The 22,264-nt window shown below is 41.1% G+C and overlaps 1 protein-coding gene across 19 annotated transcripts in view; it reads left to right on the forward strand.

The window, feature by feature from the left end:
* The window catches only part of dlg1b (discs large MAGUK scaffold protein 1b), a 269,133-nt gene that overhangs the window by 181,317 nt on the left and 65,552 nt on the right, over positions 1 to 22,264 (forward strand). For all 19 annotated transcript variants that reach the window (XM_045206188.1, XM_045206189.1, XM_045206190.1 and 16 more), the window contains 3 exons: positions 3,258 to 3,427; positions 12,568 to 12,704; positions 13,628 to 13,772. In XM_045206188.1, the coding sequence (XP_045062123.1) occupies positions 3,258 to 3,427; positions 12,568 to 12,704; positions 13,628 to 13,772 (452 nt within the window). The remainder of the gene's footprint in view (positions 1 to 3,257; positions 3,428 to 12,567; positions 12,705 to 13,627; positions 13,773 to 22,264) is intronic.

The following is a 22,264-nucleotide window of genomic DNA, read 5'->3' on the forward strand; positions in this document are numbered from 1 at the left end:
AGTGAGAAATATTGTTATTTGTGGCCATTTGTTCTTACTGAAGCACATGGTAAAGCATACAATCATTTTACCCAGGAAATGAAATTGCAGCCAAGCCAAGTTTTTTTTTTTTATGTTGCAAAGAGTTTTTTTTTTTTATGTCCCACTACACGATCAGATTACTTTTCGGCGTCTAATGATATTACAACCTCCGTTTTTTTTCTTCTGTTGAATCCCTAGAGTTATACATTTTTAATAGCCGTCTAGGATTGCAGGAGGACAGCTGATTTTCTTGCGGGGGGGTATTTTTAGATCAATACGGTTTGGTCCAATGATACCTGTTTAATACTTGTTTCCAACTGTTGGGGATAGGACTTTAGTTAAAATCTTTGTCCGCGTTACTTAAGGATATGGGGCGATAGGAACTACACTTAAGTGGGTCTTTTTATTGGGTTTTAACAGTAATGAGATGCATGCTTGGTTCATTGATGGAGGAAATAATTTGTTTTCAAGAGATTCATAGTAAACTGCATGCAAAATAGGAGTGAGTTGGACATCATTTGCATTGATTTAATTGCTTTTTTAAATTTAATCGACAGTTGGCTCTTTGTTAAGTATATCTCTATCTCTAGAATCAAGAGTGGGCAATGGGAGGTTGTTAAAGAATGATTCAATTAGGGGAGTGTTTCCAATTAATTCTGATTTGATATCAATTAGAATATACGTTTTTGAACACTGTTTATTTCATTGTTGTCACAGGTGGGCATACCATCGCTGTCATATATTTTTTCAATTGTATGTGATGTGGCAGATCGACATAGTTGGTGAGCTAGTATTTTACTGGGTGTTTTTTGAAGAGCATATTGCCTGTCTAGGCTCAGGATACATTCTGTAAGCGTTTTCCATTTTCTTTGTTTATTTTTGGTGAATGCAGTCATTTGACCTCTAAGGTACGCTTTCATTGTCTCCCACAAAATGTTCTTATCGTTTTAACTGAAAAACGATAAATAACATTAAGAAAAATGTTCAATTTGTCACATCCCTAATGAATATACACACACACACAGGTATACATACAGACATGGACACATTGTGTATTTGTTCTTTATATACTCTCTGAATTGGCTCAATTCCTATCTAGACTAATTTACATAAAGACCTTTAGGTATATGTTGTCTGTCTCATCTTTTGGATCTATAGGCTACACACTTCCAGATCCACTGCTTAAATGTGTAGCCTAGATGTGCACATCTGTCAGTTTGGTATCCCTAAATGACCCCAGATTGTCTGGGGTCTTAGAAGAGTAATATGTTTGTGTGGATATTACTCATACAGCCTACTAGCACAGCATAGAATGAGGAGTATTGAGAGGGTGACTGTCGCAAATTGCAGACCTGGGTTCATATTGTGCCCTAATGAATACGACCCTGAACAGTAACACCCTGGCAGGTAACATAATTCAGTATCCCGATAGTCAATGACAGACACAATCTTCTCTATGGACCCCACAGACACATCCACAGGGTCAGAGTGCTTGGGTGCTTTCACTACCTCATCAATATTACACTAGTCCCCGGCAGAATAACTTAATACAGCCCAGTGTCAAGGTAAACCAGAGTCACAATAGCGGACGTGAGCCAGTGTGACATTCTCCATCGACGAGGGGGTCAAATATGGCGCCCGATGCCTGTTTTGGTTGCCCAAGTTTGAGAGAGCTCAAAGGGGTACAGGGTCAGTTCCGTTTCATCTAGTCAATTTGGAAAGGTAAAGAGATATATCTGAGATAGAGTACCAGTCAAAAGTTTGGACACACCTACTCATTCAAGCGGTTTTCTTTATTTTTACTATTTTCTACATTGTAGAATAATAGTGAAGACATCAAAACTATGAAATAACACATATGGAATCATGTCGTAAACAAAAAAGTGTTACACAAATCAAAATATATTTTAAATGTTAGATTCTTCAAAGTAGCCACCCTTTGCCTTGATGACAGCTTTGCACACTTTTGGAATTCTCTCAACCAGCTTCACCTGGAATGCTTTTCCAACAGTCTTGAAGGAGTTCCCACATATGCTGAGCACTTGTTGGCTGCTTTTCCTTCGCTCTGCGGTCCAACTCATCCCAAACCATGTCAATTGGTTAAAAAAACAAACAAAAAAACTGGAATAAGTAGGTGTGTCCAAACTTTTGACCGGTATTCTATTTACTGATGTTCTTGTTCATTTTCAAGTAATTTTAAATGCGTACATACATGCACGTAACTGCCAAAATAAAGGAAACCCCAACATAAAGTGTGTTAATAGGGCACGAGCTGCCAGAACAGCTTCAATCTTTGTTGGCATAGATTCTGCACGTGTCTGGAACTCTATTGGAGGGATACGACAACATTCTTCCACGAGAAATTCCATAATTCAGTGTTGTTGATGGTGGTGGAAATCACTGTCTCAGGTGCCGCTCCATAATCTCCCATAAGTGTTTAATTTTGTTGCGATCTGGTGACAGAGACACACACCCTTTAAACCCCCTATGCTCCTTTGAGACTCCTCTTTCAAAGTCACTGAGATCTCTTCTAACATTTACATTTCAGTCATTTAGCAGACGCTCTTATCCAGAGCGACTTACAGGAGCAATTAGGGTTAAGTGCCTTGCTTAAGGCACATCAACAGATTTTTCAGCTAGTCTGCTCGGGGATTAGAACCAGCGACCTTTCGGTTACTGGCACAACGCTCTTACCCACTAAGCTACCTGCCGCCCTATCTAAGACATGGTAGCCAAAATAAAGGGCAACAGGGCATTTTTATACATGAACATAGTACAACGTTCTTACACTTACAGTTCACTCTTACCCAAAGTATAAGGATGTATTACACGATTGTTTGTTTTTGTTGTCATTTGAATATTTTATTTGTCATTTGAAAAAAAACGGCAGTTTACCTTCAGGTCTTGTGACTTGAAGATTTGAGGGGTCATACATGCTCATGACAAGTGTTACAAACAATTATACCTGCATCATAATGCATTATACCTGCAGGCTTTAAAAGAGAAGTTCAGTTTTTTGTAACTTGATGGTTCCTCACCCTGTGGGCCAATAGAAACTGTAATCCATCGTTCGTTTTTTTCTTTAAACAGGCACTACAAACCTGAGGAACCAATTTAACATTGTAAAGTTGTAAAATTCTGAACTTATCCTGTAAGTAATGAGTTGGCTGAAATTGTGATGGGATCATGAGTCCCCACCCTGGTTCTAACTGTCATTCCTCTTCACCCCGGTGTAGGGTCAACGACGTCATCCTGCGGGTGAACGAGGCGGACGTGCGGGACGTGACCCACAGCCGGGCGGTGGAAGCTCTGAAGGAGGCCGGGTCGCTGGTGCGCCTCTACGTCCGCCGGAGGAAGCCCGTCTCCGAGAAGGTGATGGAGATCAAGCTAGTGAAAGGACCCAAAGGTACACAGCAATATCGCAAGTGTTAAATCAACTAATTGTGTTAAGGTTAACTCAACACTCTTACCCACACTACAGTGTTAATGTTACATTAAACTTTTTTAGAGGGCCCAAAGGTAGTGTAGGGGAGACCATTTTGGAGTTGTTTCTTAAAATCTTATTTACTCTAAAACTGTTTGATGTAGGGATTTCTAAATTTCACACAAACAAACGTACATTTGTGACGTGCTCTATCATTATCAGTATAAAAAAAAATAGCATAAACAAATACAAATGTTTTAATCATAGTATAATTGAACAATGTAATGATTTTTTAAAAACTGATATTTGGATGAAAATACACTAAATTGACATATTTTCCTTTTATCTGTTAGGCATGTAATATCCAAAGTATTATATTTTGTATTAGCGTTAAAAAAAGTGTACATTTTTCTGAAGTATTATCTTGGTTGCACTACCAAAGTTGATTTAAAAAGTCATATTTTATATAAATATGTGAATATGTCTAAATAATTACATATGATATAAATGTAGGTAAGGGGTAAATTGGAGCATTGCGTTAAACCCAACCCAAAGCATAGAACTCTTTCCAAATGAGTCTTGTGAGAACATACAACAGTAATTGTCATCAACTATACCTCATCTTAATTGATAAAAAATGATATGTTTAGATACAGTGAGGGAAAAAAGTATTTGATCCCCTGCTGATTTTGTACGTTTGCCCACTGACAAAGAAATGATCAGTCTATAATTTTAATGGTAGATTTATTTGAGCAGTGAGAGACAGAATAACAACAAAAAAATCCAGAAAAAAGCATGTCAAAAATGTTATAAATTGATTTGCATTTTAATGAGGGAAATAAGTATTTGACCCGTTCTCAATCAGAAAGATTTCTGTCTTCCAGGTGTCTTTTATACAGGTAACGAGCTGAGATTAGGAGCACACTCTTAAAGGGAGTGCTCCTAATCTCAGCTTGTTACCTGTATAAAAGACACCTGTCCACAGAAGCAATCAATCAATCAGATTCCAAACTCTCCACCATGGCCAAGACCAAAGAGCTCTCCAAGGATGTCAGGGACAAGATTGTAGACCTACACAAGGCTGGAATGGGCTACAAGAGAAGGTGACAACAGTTGGTGCGATTATTCGCAAATGGAAGAAACACAAAATAACTGTCAATCTTCCTCGGCCTGGGGCTCCATGCAAGATCTCACCTCGTGGAGTTGCAATGATCATGAGAACGGTGAGGAATCAGCCCAGAACTACACGGGAGGATCTTGTCAATGATCTCAAGGCAGTTGGGACCATAGTCACCAAGAAAACAATTGGTAACACACTACGCCGTGAAGGACTGAAATCCTGCAGCGCCCGCAACGTCCCCCTGCTCAAGAAAGCACATATACAGGGCCGTCTGAAGTTTACCAATGAACATTTGAATGATTCAGAGGAGAACTGGGTGAAAGTGTTGTGGTCAGATGAGAACAAAATTGAGCTCTTTGGCATCAACTCAACTCGCCGTGTTTGGAGGAGGAGGAATGCTGCCTATGACCCCAAGACACCTTCCCCACCGTCAAACATGGAGGTGGAAACATTATGCTTTGGGGGTGTTTTTCTGCTAAGGGGACAGGACAACTTCACCGCATCAAAGGGACGATGGACGGGGCCATGTACCGTCAAATCTTGGGTGAGAACCTCCTTCCCTCAGCCAGGGCATTGAAAATGGGTCGTGGATGGTTATTCCAGCATGACAATGACCCAAAACACACGGCCAAGGCAACAAAGGAGTGGCTCAAGAAGAAGCACATTAAGGTCCTGGAGTGGCCTAGCCAGTCTCCAGACCTTAATCCCATAAAAAATCTGTGGAGGGAGCTGAAGGTTCGAGTTGCCAAACGTCAGGCTCGAAACCTTGACTTGGAGAAGATCTGTAAGAGGAGTGGGACAAAATCCCTCCTGAAATGTGTGCAAACCTGGTGGCCAACTACAAGAAACGTCTGACCTCTGTGATTGCCAACAAGGGTTTTGCCACCAAGTACTAAGTCATGTTTTGACATGCGTTTTTCTGGATTTTTTTGTTGTTATTCTGTCTCTCACTGTTCAAATAAACCTACCATTAAAATTATAGACTGATCATGTCTTTGTCAGTGGGCAAACATACAAAATGGGCAAGGGATACAAAAACTTTTTTACCTCACTGTACATGGAGAATGTTCTACAGGTCAATAATCAAAAAAGAGAGGTGGCAACAACAAAAAAAAAGAAAACAATTGTCCCCGGTCTCCCCTCCTTCTCTATAGGGCCCAAAGGTAGTGTACTCCATACATTTCAGGGCCCAAAGTTAGTGTGCTCCATAGGGGTGTGAACGTTTAAACGTTAAAACGTTTAAGCCCTTAGATCGCAATATCTACTAAGCTAACATATGGAATTATTTTAAGATGGTCATAAAATTGATAATTTTGCCATTTGAATTTTAGGATCCCTGTAGGTATAAAAAAAATTATGATGAAACATTGAATTTGGCCTTTACTTCTATAGCCCTTAGAAACTCATTGAGTACATTGCAAAACAGATGGTCAAGAAAAAAATCATAAGAAATAAAGTTTTAAAGTGGGTGTCCTATATCTGAGAGAACTCAGAAAAAAAAAATGTTTAGACCCATTTTTGGTACCGTTATTCGTGTCACTTTTCTTTTACCCCCTATGCATGTTTTGCCATTTTTACAGCCCGTTACTAGGTTACCTTTAGACGACTCCCCTGAAGCTTGTGTGCGTTGTAGAACAAAACAACCAACACTTTCGTATTCGTGAGGGCCAACTCTTTGTATTGGTTACATATTAGTTTGTTGCTCCAACGGTTCGGTCTGGACAGTCGGTTTTGTGAGAACACCTCTTCGAAATTAGGACGTTCGCGACCGTTCTGCTGTAAAGCTTGTGGATGTCGTAGAGAAAAACTGACACTCGTGTTCGTGAGAGTCATCTTTTGTTGGTGGGGACTTTGTAGCTCAAATGGTTTGAGGTTTTACAGACAATTTTGTGACTATTTTATTGTCCGGATACTCTCGTGTAGAAAAAGACTGCTTTCAAAAGCCCCCCATGTTATGGAATAGGTGCAAGCTTTATATCGTTAGAAAGAGGGGATTGAGCTGCAGCCGCTACAAGAAAAGTCTCTAGCATAATCACATGGGGAGCTATTCAATATTGAATATGGCATCACCGTGTGACGTTAGGGAGTGTCAATCGACTTTAGGGGGTTAAACAAAATTGGGATCCTTAACGTTAAATCCCTAACCGAAAAACAAAAAATTCACCTTTCAGCAGGACAATAACCTAAAACACAAGGCCAAATATACTCTGGAGTTGCTTACCAAGACGACATTGAATGTTCCTGAGTGGCCTAATTACAGTTTTGACTTAAATCGACTTAAAATCTATGGCAAGACTTGAAAATGGCTGTCTAGCAATGATCAACAACCAACTTGAAAGAGCTTGAAGAATTTTTAAGAAAAATATGCAAATATTGTACAATCCAGTCGTGCAAACCTCTAGACTTCCACAGATTACACAAATTCACAGCTTTAATCGCTGGCAAAGGTGATTCTAACATGTATTGAATACTTATGTATCCTTTTTTAATTCAGGCTGTAACACAACAACATGTGGAATAAGTCAGTATGAATACTTTCTGAAGGGACTTTAGGCCTAGTGCAACTTCCTGACTGTCTGCCTGGTGGCCGACCTGCCTATACTGTGCCCCTCTGCTCTCTCTCCGTCCCTCGCTAGCTCGCTATGAAAGATGTGAGTGTTTGTTCTCAGAAGTACCGCAACTAATCAGTCTCCTCCGTTCCAAAAATCCTGAATCTTAGGAGTCTATTCTTAGTGGAATCAAATCTTGACACTCAGAAATGGGAGTCGACATCGGGAGTCGATGGGCAAGGAGTCAAGTATAACTGTCATCATCGATAACAGTTGGAAAAATGGCAGAGAAAGACAAGCACAGCAGCAAAGTCCTGTATGGCAATACTTTGAGAAGTTAAATGAGAAGGAAGTGCTAACTTTGCGAAGTGGAATTGAGGTACAGCAATAGTAGTAAAGGTGCAATGCTTAACCATCTGAAAGGGATGCACTGTGAGACCCAAACCGCAGCTGCATTGTGAATTCACATGGAATTTTATGAATTTGTCTTATAGTTTGAACTGAAAACCCATAAAAAAGGGAGTTTAAACATTAAGAAATGTTTTCCTTTTGTCACATCCCTAGTACTCCACACATTCCAGGACCCAAAGGTTGTGTACTCCGCTATAGGGCCCAAAGGTCGTGTACAGTTATTACAGGGTCTATAGTACTGCTCCATATTAGTTGAGGACTGTTTGTTGACTGTTTAGCGTTAGCTAGCTACCTGATTACTCTGGCCAGCTACCTTGCTAGCCATGTAAAACAGTTACAAAGGTATAGCCAGGCTACAGTACCATACCTTGTTAATGACTAGCTTGCTGCTGTAACTGTAATAATTTAGGCTACAGGCTGATATCTAGCTAACTTTAAGTTATTGACAGATAGATGACTGGGAGAGGAGCTCTCGTAGCCTACAAGTTTGTCAGAGGCTGATAATTGTACTGCTTGCTAGGGGATACCTGTATGAACGTGTGATAATGATCTATTACCTAGTCCCACCTCCAGAAAATGCGGTGGTGGGTGCATCAAAAGTATTTATCCGGCAGAAAATAAAATTCAGTCTTTCTTCTAAACTAAGCTAGAGCTGGTTTTAGAATTGGTTTGAGAATTCTGAAATGTTTCTATCGCCTACACTTGATTTTTCAGCCACCTTCTGTCACTTAAAGGAAAATTCCACCCAAAAACGATATTTTGGTATGTTTCATTAGTCCATTGTTGACATAGTCCCAACATGTTATGATGCATCATACAGGGATGATTTCTTTATTTTGAAAGTTTACATATCTTGAAAACTTGATTGCTGACACATTTTTGGACAATGTCAACACTGGACTAATGAAACAAATACCAAAATATATTTTGGGGGTGGAATTTTCCTTTAAGATGCCAGCACCCTGACACAGGTAGCTAGCTAGCTAACCTAAACTTTGCGACGCAAAAAAAATAAGAAAAAAGCTTAGCTTGCTGCAAAAGGTGCTTGCTAAGACTAATACGCCACATGACCAAAAGTATGTGACACCTGCTTGTTGAACTTCTCATTACAAAATCATGGGCATTAATATGGAGTTGGTCCCCCCTTTGCCGCTATAACACCCTCCACTCTTCTGGGAGGGCTTTCCACTAAATGTTAGAACATTGCTGCGGTGACTTGCTTCCATTCAGCCACGAGCATTAGTGAGGTTGGACACTGATGTTGGGCGATTAGGCCTGGCTCGCAGTTGGTGTTCCAATTTATCCCAAAGGTATTCGATGGGGTTGAGGTCAGGGCTCTGTGCAGGCCAGTCAAGTTCTGCCACGTCGATCTCGACAAACCATTTCTGTATGGACCTTGCGTTGTGCACGGGGGCATTGTCATGCTAAAACAGGAAAGGGCCTTCCCCAAACTGTTGCCACAAAGTTGGAAGCACAGAATCATCTAGAATGTCATTGTATGTTGTAGCATTAAGATTTCCCTTCACTGAAACTAAGGGGCCTAGCCCAAACCATGAAAAACAGCACCAGACCATTATTCCTCCTCCGCCGAACATTACAGTTGGCACTAAACATTCGGGCAGGTAGCATTCTCCTGTCATCTGCCAAACCCAGATTCGTCCGTCGGACTGCCAGATGGTGAAGTGTGATTCATCACTCTAGAGAACGTGTTTCCAGTGTCCAATGGCAGCAAGCTTTACTCCACTCCTCCAGCCGACGCTTGGCATTGTGCATGGTGATTTTAGGCTTGTGTGCGGATGCTTGACCATGGAAACCCATTTCATGAAGCTCCCAACGAACAGTTCTTGTGCTGACGTTGCTTCCAGAGGCAGTTTGGAACTCGGTAGTGAGTGTTGCAACCGAGGACAGACGATTTTTACACGCTACTCTTCAGTACACTCCTAGACATTTCCACTTCACAATAACAGCACTTACAGTTGACCGGGGCAGCCCTAGCATTTCTAAAAACCTGTTTTCGCTTTGTCATTATGGAGTATTGTGTGTAGATCGATGAGGAACATTTTATTTAGCCCATTTTAGAGTAAGGCTGTAACGTAACAAAATGTGGAAAAAGGGAAGGGGTCTGAATACTTTCCAAATTCACTGTATATCAAATATGCAGTCACTAATCTCAGTTCACGCTTAACAAAAATCTCTTGTAATTGTTGGAAATTGAGATTTGAAATCTCTACTCTAGCAAACGGAAAAGCAGTGAATGAGACTCAACATGGAAGTGCGTGAGGAGGATATTTGACACTGCTATTTAGAATCTTAGCAGTGTCCCATTTCATCCCTTCGTTTAAGCCACTGCAACAGTTGTTTAAAATTAGTCACACTTATCGTTCCAATATTGTTTTGAAATTTGAGTCCCGACTGAATGTTCTGGGCTACTCAATGCATTGTTATTGGCGCTGATAAATACAATTACATTTGTAAAGGAGTCAAATAACTTGTAGGAAAACCTTTTGTCGTCATTGTGATGTCATCAGATTGACCTTAGATGTAGTATAGCATTAGCTAGCTAGCTATGATTGAGGTTAAAGTTGTTTCCTACTATTTGTCTACTTTAGCAATGCCATCGTACAGTATTTCCAGGCCACTAGATTGTAATTTAGATGAAACAGTCATTAGCCCCCGTTAGGAATGACTGCGCACCACTCCACGCCCATATGGCTCTTTAGAATGTTCATAACAATGGTGTGGCTATTGCTAAAGTTTGATATATCAAGCGTGGTCAGGTTTGTGCAGTTTGCTGTCAGAGGCTGGGGGATGTTATGTTGTTGGTGTTATGGCCCTTGTTATTTATAAGTGGAGATTTTTTTTGTGCCATGTTCGTTTAATGAAAATACTGTAATAGGACGGGGCCATCCAGTGTTTCCATGGGGCCATCCAGTGTTTCCAAGCTTGAAATCCTCGCCCCCAGTTTAAGCACCACCTTCCTGATACCTCCAATGACGAAAACCCAATACCCGGAACTAATGCTGCTCGTTATCTCACCCATCAAAGATATTGGTAGTCTGTCCACGAGAGATTATGCAATCACAAACCTGGGTTGCACGCAATCGGAAACATTTGTAAAAGTTTTACAGCGGAATACGAAATTGATTCATTCTTATAATACGTTATTAGACATTATTAGTCGCAAGTAGTCCCTCCCTGTTTGTCTGTTTTCTATCATTTGGAGCCGAACAAACAGGACCATGGTTCCAAATGGACAAACTCTTATGGGCAGTGTAGGTTGGAAGATTATCCAATCACTTGATTCTGCAGGGTCATGTTTAGTAGGGCACACCGTTGCAAGATGGTTAAGAACCTCCCCTTTTCACACAGTTTCAAAACGTTTTCTACCTACTTGACATGACCCCGGGGCCTAATTTATAAACATTGCATACTTACAAAATACTGTATACCCCAGAACATGCGTGCTCCAGTTTTCACGCAAAAGTTTCACGACTAGGTGAAAAATCGGTCTATATGCCCTTGAGCAAGGCACTTAACCCTAATTGCTCCAGGGTAGCCATCCAATAATGGCTGATCCCTGGCCGTGACCCCACTCTCCGAGGCCGTCTCAGCGGGAGTTGGATATGCAAAAAACACATTTCCAATTCACACGTGTATAATACAAGTTGTACATGTGTGAAATAGGACAAATATAAGCACTCACCTAATAATTATAGTTATTATTATTATATTAAAAGTTTGCATTTATTAAAACTGAACTTGACGTGAGAATGTGCTTAGCTTCCCGCAAACTTTAGGTAAATATATAGTGAGAAGTGCAAAGATGGATTTTTGCATTATACAATAGTTAGAAATAGCTATTTTATTTCCATGATCATTGCAGAATAAATCCCTCACCTTTTCTAACTGTGATGGTTTCATACTCGAAGTAGCCTATATGCCAAAAACGTCCCATCTCATTTAATTGGACCCACTTTACAGTAGTAAATAGATAAACTATTTCAAATATTTTGTTCTATGCATCCGAAAGGGAGTGTGGTTTATAATATACAGTAGAATTTAACAGATGAGCAGACAGTTGATATTTTGCTTTGAAGTGTGTAAGTAGGCCTACTGTAGTAAAAAAAAGAAAAAACATTTGTAGACATACTAGACAATATTTCAGAATTTGTGGACAGTGCAGCATATTTAGGTTTGGGAAAAAGTAAACGCAAAACATTATAGAATTCAAATGATCTGTTTACAGGTCCACAACATTTTGCAATTGTTTTTTTCTTTCGGAAACGGTCAGATACAGCAAATATCGCAGTTAAAGTTCTGCCATTCTGCCAACACTTCCAGAGACATTTGATCAAGTTTGCCATTGCTATTAGCTTTAGAAACTGCCTTGGCCTAATTCCAATACTTTTTGTCACCATAAAAGATGAATGATGGGTGTTTTTCAAGTTAGGTTTTAATGCTCATTCACGCGCGCACAATTTCAGGACGGGTTTGATTTATAACTGGAAACATGTTATTTTCATAACACTGTAGCTTATGACTGTCAGCACAACATCCTTTTTTACTCTAGTTTAGCTCTGGTGAATGTCTGTTTAAATGTCACACCACATTTTATTCTTTATCAAGTTTAGAAAATATATTTAATGGAGACTGTCGCGCCTCACCTTCTTATTCATTACTTTAGTTTAACACCAGCTGTCATGTGTATTTCATGCTTTTATTGAGGTTAACCTGGTTAAAGGAATGTAGCATGAGTAGTGGCAATGTGGATGTGTTTTGTTTGTTTCCTCTTTTTAGCAGAGTAGTTTTAGTTCAAATCCCTCATTGCCATGTGATTATACAGGCAAGAGAACAATGCCTCGGACTCCAAGGAAACAAATCAGAAAAACACTTTTTGATTACATTGTTTGTTGGTGATGGGGATTTCATTATTGTTATGCTAATACAGTGAGTGTGACATTTTTGCAGCATACCTATTTATTTTCACAGATTGGTTAACATTATGACATTTCTCCTCTTTTCTCTGTCTTGGTCTCATCCAGGTCTTGGTTTCAGTATAGCAGGGGGAGTGGGGAACCAGCACATCCCAGGGGACAACAGCATCTACGTCACCAAAATCATCGAAGGAGGAGCTGCGCACAAAGACGGGAGGCTACAGATAGGGGACAAACTTCTGGCTGTAAGATTTCCATTTCCATCGTCCTCCATTCCGCTCATTTAGATACTTGGTCATTATTACAGATACATTAACGAGCAACTAATTAAGTACCTCAGAGCCCTTGCATTAAAGGCTTTACCATTTCCATGACGCAGGATTGGTGGAGAGTGTTTTTTGACACGTTTGTGTTTTTTCTGTTACTGTTACTGTGGTGTGTTTCCATATTTGAGTGTGCAGCTCCCTGTAATATAAGGGTCGGATGATATGTTTTGAGGGTACACCTTTAATGTGGCAATCTACAGTTGTATCATATTTTTTTTTACTTCTGAATTAATTAAATGTTCCCCTTGATTCATGCCTCATGAACTTAGTTCAACTGCCATCAGAACCCAAAATATAAGCTTATTTAACCCATAAGAGTCTAAGCCCCGTTCGGACGCTACAGACAATTTTGTGAGAAGACCGATTTTCGGGATGTCTCATGGTCTGACAAACACCACTCTAGCTCTGTCACCTTTCATCGCAGATGTGGAAGTGCGACATTGTCGGATGTGGTGGATTGAGACGCATCTAATGCAAAAACCTATCTCTAGCTTAAACTGACAGATTTTTATTGGGATCTTTTTATTATGCTAACTAGATTTCCGCAGGGGGTGCGGACATCGACTCTAGGGGATTAACTCCAATGTTGGGAAACAAAGTAAATGGAAACAAGCACTTTATACCCCTCAAAACATGGTTCAAACTATAATGTTAATATCATGAATGCTCAGTCCTTGCGTCCATAGCGTTGTCTATGAATTTGAGGGGTTACATTTCTCCAGCCCTATTCCTCAGCTTTTTACCGAAACGTGTGGGGAGTTCGCTTCGTTTTAACTGCTGATTAACAAATGTGTACGTTCACGTCTGATCTCACATCAATAATAATATCTGTCTCTGTGCAGGTGAACAGTGCTTGCCTTGAGGAGGTGAGCCACGAACACGCTGTGACTGCCTTGAAAAACACTCCCGACGTGGTCTACTTGAAAGTGGCAAAACCCAACAGTGTCTTCATGAATGACAGTTTCGCCCCGCCTGACATCACCAACTGTGAGTTTCCACTTTGTGACTTTCCACTTTGTGACTTTCCACTGCGAGTTTCCACTTAGTGAGTACATCCCCTTTGTGAGTTTCCACATTTAATAAATTGTTATGAGGGTCGTCCTCCTCACTCCTCAGGTGAAATCTCTGCCTCTATATATACAGTATCCTGCTGCCTACAGAATGGTGTTCTAAAACAACTTAACCTTGTGAGTAGGAATTGGTATTGTAGTCTGAGGGTTATTCCAATTCCCTCATATTTAAGTGAATCTCTGACTTCATTTCAACAAAAAATAGAAATAGCCAATAGCCTGTGTCATGATTTCACCTGTGTTAGAGAAAAGGTTTGAACGACAATCCCTGTAGTGACATTAACAGCTATTCCCCATCTCAAATATTGTGGGTGGATAAGGAGTCCCCAAACCAATCACAAACCAATTTGCGACAATGATGAAATGTGGAAAAGAGAATAGCAGCACCCTGTCGTTTTCCCAGTACAGGGTCAGTGGGGGAAAGTGTGTCAGATGGCTGGCACCCAATGGGAGGCGGTGGCTACAGCACCAGGCACCATATTGATTGACGCTGCTGGCTAGCGGCAGAGCCAGCAGGAGCACTAACAACCCACTAGTTGAGAGGGCTCAAACCCATATCGATTGGACATATCTGAACAAACCACCCCCTCACAGGACAACTCGCAGCCCCACATACCCCCCTGCAGCCATCAGGCCAGGTCCCAGCAAAGTGATTTTCTGAGTATTGACAATGACAATTCCATGTAAATTCTATCAACCCGGGAGTTTCATTGATATTCCAAAATATACAAAAATAACTGGCACTTCAGTTCTGGAACTGGAATTCATCATTTAATTAATTTCCTGAATTCAATGGAATTGGAATTGGATTGACCCCATTCCTGCTGTGAGTGCAAGCAGGATGTTTAGAGGGGTTGTAGTACGCCTACCCATCCTCAAGCCAACAAAGGATATGTCTCCTACCCGACATGGGACCCCACTGCCGTCTTTGTTAACACACAACACCCTTTTGTATTCTTTTAATGGCTTGTTTCAAAGTCAAAATCAAGGTGACACCCTACAATCCCTTCAGTGCAAATAAGTGGTAGAGGACTACTTCGGTTTGCTTCTGAGTGTTTGATTGTGATCTAAAGACAAAAGGTGAATCCTTGGACAGATTACCGCTGGATTATGTGTTGTGACCCAAGGGCAGATTCAACTACATGACCTGAGACTGAAGATGTAACATTGGTGGTTGGATCAGTGTCCGTCTAAAGGCAGACCTAAACCATGTGGCAATGTAGTGAAGAAAGTGGCCTTGCACTGTTCACTTAGCTAGTATTGCTTCTGTAGACATCTCGCTGTGTAGAGTGTAAGCAGTCTCAAAGTGATCAAAAGCACAGCATGGTTAATCATCTTCAAATTTGTCCAATGCAACTCTGTAGCAAAAGCAGTGTTGCCTCAAAAGATTAGGCAAAGACGCCTACGATAAGGCCGTCAGCACCATCACCAAGTTGATTTTCTCAGGGGACCGTTGGAATCAGTGACTGCATCCCCCTTGGTGCTCCGCTCTCTAAAAAGCCCTCTAACTAGAGTCTAACCGATGCATCCAATGCTATCATAGATTCCTCCTGACAAGGATTCTGTAATGTTGGATGCGTCCCAAAAAGCACCCTATTCCCTATATAGTGCACTACTATTGACCAGGTCCCATGGGGCCCTGGTCAATAGTAGTGTACTATATACGGAATAGGGTGCCATTTGGGACGTAGATGCTGTCATGAAGCACAGGCTTAGAGGCGTATAGGGTGAACGGCAAAATGAAATCACGGGCCGTGAGCATCACGTGGTCACCGCTGCTTTCTCCTTCCCCACCCCCCACGCTAATCCAGACGGCAATACACTAATGCAGAGGACAGGAGGGGAGGGCAGCAATATGTATAATGATGTAATGCCAGGATGCGTGGTGGAAGATCTGAGCCGAAGTTAATGAATGAGAAATAATTCTGTTTAGTGCCACACAATAGCTCAATCATGGGAGGCTTTAGGAAAAAGGGGAAATAATTGTGCGGATGGGCCCTATGGTGCGCTGCCGCATCCCCTCATCCTCTTGTTCCATGTTATCATAATCACCTATTGCGCTGATTGGATCAGAGAAGGGGAGGGTGGGAGGGGGGGACACCAATTAAGTGTGCATCGAAGCGAGGGTTTATTTCCTGTTGCCTTTGAGAAAGAACAACAGTATAGGCTGTACAGTGTTAAATCGGTATCTGTGGATTGAGGCCTACTGAATATTTGATATAGAGGGCAAGAACAAAACAATTATGTCTGCTGTTAGTGGGTCTTTGTTTTACCCTATATTTCAATGCAAAATATAACTTCAGGTAGGTCATTTTCTCACTAGCTAGATTTCTATTAATGCATAATTCTAATTTCGAGCATTTGCGCTATTAAACCCTCATAAGGGATTTGGCAGAATTAGCATGGCACTTACCTAGACTATTTTTCGGGCAAGTATTTGGTGTTGATAATGAAACAAAGTCAGTATTACACTGTGTTCATTCTGTTTCGATGTACACTACATGACCAAAAGTATGTGGACACCTGCTCGTCGAACGTCTCATTCCAAAATCATGGCCGTTAATATGTAGTTGGTCAATCAATCCATCAAATATATTTATAAAGACCTTTTTACATCAGCAGATGTCACAAAGTGCTATACAGAAACTCAGCCTAAAACAGCAAGCAGTGCAGATGTAAAAGCACGGTGGCTAGGGAAAAACTCCCTAGAAAGGGTGGAACCTAGGAAAAAACCTAGAGAGGAACCAGGCTCTGAGGGGTGGCCAGTCCTCTTCTGGTTGGTACCCCCTTTGCTGCTATAACAGCCCCCACTCTTCTGGGAAGGCTTTCCACTAGATGTTGGAACATTGCTGCGGGGACTTGCTTCCATTGAGCCACAAGAGCATTAGTGAGGTCGGGCGATTAGGCCTGACTCATAGTCTGCGTTCCAATTAATCTCAAAGGTCTTCGATTGGGTTGAGGTCAGGGCTAGTCATGTTTTTCCACATCTCGACACACCATTTCTGTATGGACCTCGCTTTGTGCATGAGGGCATTGCCATGCTGAAACAGGATAGGCCTTCCCCAAACTGTTGCCACAAAGTTGGAAGCACAGAATCGTCTAAAATGTCATTGTATGATGTAGCGTTAAGATTTCCCTTCAATGGAACTAAGGGGCCTAGCCCGAACCATGAAAAACAGCCCCAGACCATTATTCCTCCTCCACCAAACTTTACAGTTGGCACTATGCGTTGGGGCAGGTAGTGGTCTCCTGGCATCCGCTAAATCCAGATTTGTCCGTTGGACTGCCAGATGCTGAAGCGTGATTTATCACTCCAGAGAACGCGTTTCCACTGCTCCAGAGTCCAATGGTGGTGAGCTTTACACCACTCCAGCCGACGCTTGACATTGCACATGGTGATCTTAGACTGGGAGACTTGTCAGGATCAAGGGAAAGATGAACGGAGCGAAGTACAGAGAGATCCTTGATGAAAACCTGCTCTAGAGCGCTCAGGACCTCAGACTGGGGTGAAGGTTCACCTTCCAACAGGACAACGACCCTAAGCACACAGTGAAGACAACGCAGGAGTGGCTTCGGGACAAGTCTCTGAATGTCCTTGAGTGTCCCAGCCAGAGCCCGGACTTGAACCCGATCGAACCTCTCTGGAGAGACCTGAAAAAGCTGTGCAGCGACGCTCCCCATCCAACCTGACAGAGCTTGAGAGGTTCTGCAGAGAGGAATGGGAGAAACTCCCCAAATACAGCTGTGCCAAGCTTGTAGTGTCATACCCAAGAAGACTTAAGGCTGTAATCGCTGCCAAAGGTGCCTCAACAAAGTACTGAGTAAAAGGTCTGAATACTTATGTATACGTATTATGTTTTTTATTTTTAATACATTTGCAAACATTTCTAAACCAGTTTTTGCATTGTCATTATGGGGTATTGTGTGTAGATTGATTTAAACAATTTAATAAATTTTAGAATAAGGCTGTAACGTAACAAAATGTGGAAAAAGTCAAGGGGTCTGAATACTTTCCGAATGCACTGAATGTCACAACAGGTGTAAAAATATGGGTCATGACAGGTTATGAGAAGTTATGTCAGCTGTTATGACATATTATGACAGGGTTATGACCGTGTTATGACACTGGGTGTCAAGTAAAGTGTTACCCGTTATTGCTCTGCTCAGGAGACACTTAGTTTCAGTAGATATATTTCGTAAACCATGCCATGCACCATCTATTAACCGTTTTTTGCCATTAGTCATGATGGACCGTGGAACAAGTAGAAGGTAGTGCTAGGGTTGACTTCAGGTCTCCACTAAGCCTCCATTCTGTGCCCCACTGCAGCATCTACACTTTATAGTTTGAAATGTCTGTTTGTTTTGGTGAAACTGTCAACTACCCAGCATCACCATGGAGGGGGTTGCAGAACAATGCAATAAAACAATGTATGATCTCATGAGGTCGTATTCATTTCAATTTAGTCAGATCGGTCAGTAAACTTAAATTTGAATCCAACTGAAAACTACACCGAAATCCACATTTTTCCGCATTGCTTTTCAATCTAACCCTGACAATGAACTCATTGGCCTGTCTCTCCCTTGCTCCAAGCACTACTGGTGAAGGTCTCTGTAAACATGCAAGGCTTGATTTGCATTCAGACCAGTTTTCTTTGGTTCAGTTTGATGCCGTTATATGACAGTGGTAGAGGAGCATTATTTGTATTTTACTTAGACAGGGAGTCATGCTGAGACCAAGGTCTCTTTTACAGATGATCCCTATAATATAATACAAAATAAGGGAGTGGCTCCTAATCCGTGACCAGAACTTTTATTTCTGAGGCGCTGTATCCGTGAGTGCTCAAATTCTCGCAATATTCCGTGGGAATTTGGGACCACTAATTTTCTCATGCCGAAATTGGATTAGGTAGTTAAATCAGAGTTAAATGCCAAAAAGATTATATTCGCAATGTCACTAAGCAAAAAACAAACAACCAAAACATCAATAGCCACTACAATGTCAAAACATGATTTTGTCATGAGTTGAGGAACATTTACTTGATTTTTGCGGACCCAGGACTATTGTGTAGCGACATTATCTAGCTAGCGAATGTTAGCATGCTAGCGACGCTAGTCAGCATAGGCTGCTACATGATAATCCGCATGCGCTAGCTACCAATTGTCATACTTGAGTAAAAGTAAAGATATCTTAATAGAAAATGACTCAAGTAAAACTGAAAGTCACCCATAAAATACTACTTGAATAAAAGTCTAAGTATTTTGTTTTAAATAGACTTAAGTATCAAAAGTAAATGTAATTGCTCAAATATACTTAAGTATCAAAACTAAAAGTATAAATCAAATTCCTTATATTGAGCAAAACATATGGCACCATTTTTTTGTTTTTTTAATTTGCGGATAGCCAGAGGCACACTCCAACACTCAGACATTTACAAACGAAGCATTTGTGTTTAGTGAGTCCGCCAGATCAGAGGCAGTAGGGATGACCAGAGCTATTCTCTTGATAAGTCTTTGAATTTGACAATTTTTCTGTCTTGCTTAGCATTCAAAATGTAACGAGTACTTTTGGGTGTCAGGGAAAATGTATAGAGTAAAAAGTAAATTATTTTCTTAAGGAATGTAGTAAAGTAAAAATACAAATAGTAAAGTAAATTACAGATGCACAAAAAAACATCTAAAGTAGTACTTTAAAGTGTTTTTACTTAAATACTTTACACCACTGCTAGCAAGCTGCCTAGCTAGGTTTAGTCCAATGGAAACCGATGCAACCCTGCTGGCTACGTGGCTAGCTAGATGTCTTGTGGTGACAGTGAGGTCCCTGTGAGATTCAAGGCTTTAATGAGTGCCATCATTCAGAAATAGTAAAGAAAATACTGGTTGATGAGCTAGCTAAGTTAGCTAGCAAGATAGCTACCATTGTGCATGCACAAATGCATGACGACACGTGTCGAATTCAAGAAGGCATGCAACCCGCTGACCACTATGTCCTTGTATACCCATATTTAGATCAAATGCACTTGATTTTGCATACGTACTGTGTGAATGACAAGGCCCTTCAATCTATTTTGCGGTCTCTATATAATAATCTTTATTTATATACTCAGCAGGTAGGGGCCTACGTACATCAGATAATCTGTCTTCATGAATGGTTTCATGCGAGCTTGGTTGCATCCCCCATCTTAAAGTGTAAGAAGGTATTGATATCACAAAGGATGCTGTATTTACATTTCTCCTGGATTGCCATTTTTCATTTAGTTAGCCCCACCTCACCCCAAAAATGCGAATCAGTTGTAAAATCAGTTTACAGAGAAGATATACTGAACAAAAATATAAACGCAACATGCAACAATTTCAAAGATTTTACAGAGTTGCAGCTCATATAAGGAAATCAGTCAATTGAAATGAATTCATTAGGCCCTAATCTATGGATTTCACATGACTGTGAATACAGATACAGTGAGGGAAAAAAGTATTTGATCCCCTGCTGATTTTGTATGTTTGCCCACTGACAAAGAAATGATCAGTCTATAATTTTATTTATTTGAACAGTGAGAGACAGAATAACAACAAAAAAATCCAGAAAAAAGCATGTCAAAAATGTTATAAATTGATTTGCATTTTAATGAGGGAAATAAGTATTTGACCCCCTCTCAATCAAAAAGATTTCTGGCTCCCAGGTGTCTTTTATACAGGTAACGAGCTGAGATTAGGAGCACACTCTTAAAGGGAGTGTATAAAAGACACCTGTCCACAGAAGCAATCAATCAATCAGATTCCAAACTCTCCACCATGGCCAAGACCAAAGAGCTCTCCAAGGATGTCAGGGACAAGATTGTAGACCTACACAAGGCTGGAATGGGCTACAAGACCATCGCCAAGCAGCTTGGTGAGAAGGTGACAACAGTTGGTGCGGTTATTCGCAAATGGAAGAAACACAAAAGAACTGTCGATCTCCCTCGGCCTGGGGCTCAATGCAAGATCTCACCTTGTGGAGTTGCAATGGTCATGAGAACGCTGAGGAATCAGCCCAGAACTACAGGATCTTGTCAATGATCTCAAGGCAGCTGGGACCATAGTCACCAAGAAAACAATTGGTAACACACTATGCCGTGAAGGACTGAAATCCTGCGGCGCCCGCAAGGTCCCCCTGCTCAAGAAAGTACATATACATGCCTGTCTGAAGTTTGCCAATGAACATCTGAATGATTCAGAGGAGAACTGGGTGAAAGTATTGTGGTCAGATGAGACCAAAATTGAGCTCTTTGGCATCAACTCAACTCGCCGTGTTTGGAGGAATGCTGCCTATGACCCCAAGAACACCATCCCCACCGTCAAACATGGAGGTGGAAACATTATGCTTTGGGGGTGTTTTTCTGCTAAGGCGACAGGACAACTTCACCGCATTAAAGGGACGATGGACGGGGCCATGTATCATAAAATCTTGGGTGAGAACCTCCTTCCCTCAGCCAGGACATTGAAAATGGGTCGTGGATGGGTATTCCAGCATGACAATGACCCAAAACACACGGCCAAGGCAACAAAGGAGTGGCTCAAGAAGAAGCACATTAAGGTCCTGGAGTGGCCTAGCCAGTCTCCAGACCTTAATCCCATAGAAAATCTGTGGAGGGAGCTGAAGGTTCGAGGTGCCAAACGTCAGCCTCGAAACCTTAATGACTTGGAGAAGATCTGCAAAGAGGAGTGGGACAAAATCCCTCCTGAGATGTGTGCAAACCTGGTGGCCAACTACAAGAAACGTCTGACCTCTGTGATTGCCAACAAGGGTTTTGCCACCGAGTACTAAGTCATGTTTTGCAGAGGGGTCAAATACTTATTTCCCTCATTTAAAATGCAAATCAATTTCTAACATTTTTGACATGCATTTTTCTGGATTTTTTTGTTGTTATTCTGTCTCTCACTGTTCAAATAAACCTACCATTAAAATTATAGACTGATCATTTCTTTGTCAGTGGGCAAACGTACAAAATCAGCAGGGGATCAAATACTTTTTTCCCTCACTGTATATAATCCATTTTAGAATAAGGCTGTAATGTAACAATATTTGGAAAAAGTCAAGGGGTCTGAATGCTTTCCGAAGGCACTGTATTGTCCTCCCTGCTAGCATTAATGTGTAGATCCCTTACTGTCCTCTATTTAACAGAAAAGTCCATAATTAGCAAATTAACAGGATTCATATATTCAATGTTAGCCACCACCAATGTGCAAGTTGTAAAAGCAAACATTGAACTTACGTATAGCTCATTCAGTCTTGCTCGACGAATGCCCATTCTGGTGCCGTCACTGGAGGAGTGCTCTGCTGTAGCTGCTGCTGTTGTTTGAATAGTTGAGCTACTTGTGTCATCAGCCTTTCGTTCATATCAGCCACCATGTTGTTGTCCGGCATCTGATTCA

Source organism: Coregonus clupeaformis, chromosome 21 (assembly GCF_020615455.1).
Source record: "Coregonus clupeaformis isolate EN_2021a chromosome 21, ASM2061545v1, whole genome shotgun sequence".
Lineage (NCBI taxonomy): Eukaryota > Metazoa > Chordata > Actinopteri > Salmoniformes > Salmonidae > Coregonus > Coregonus clupeaformis.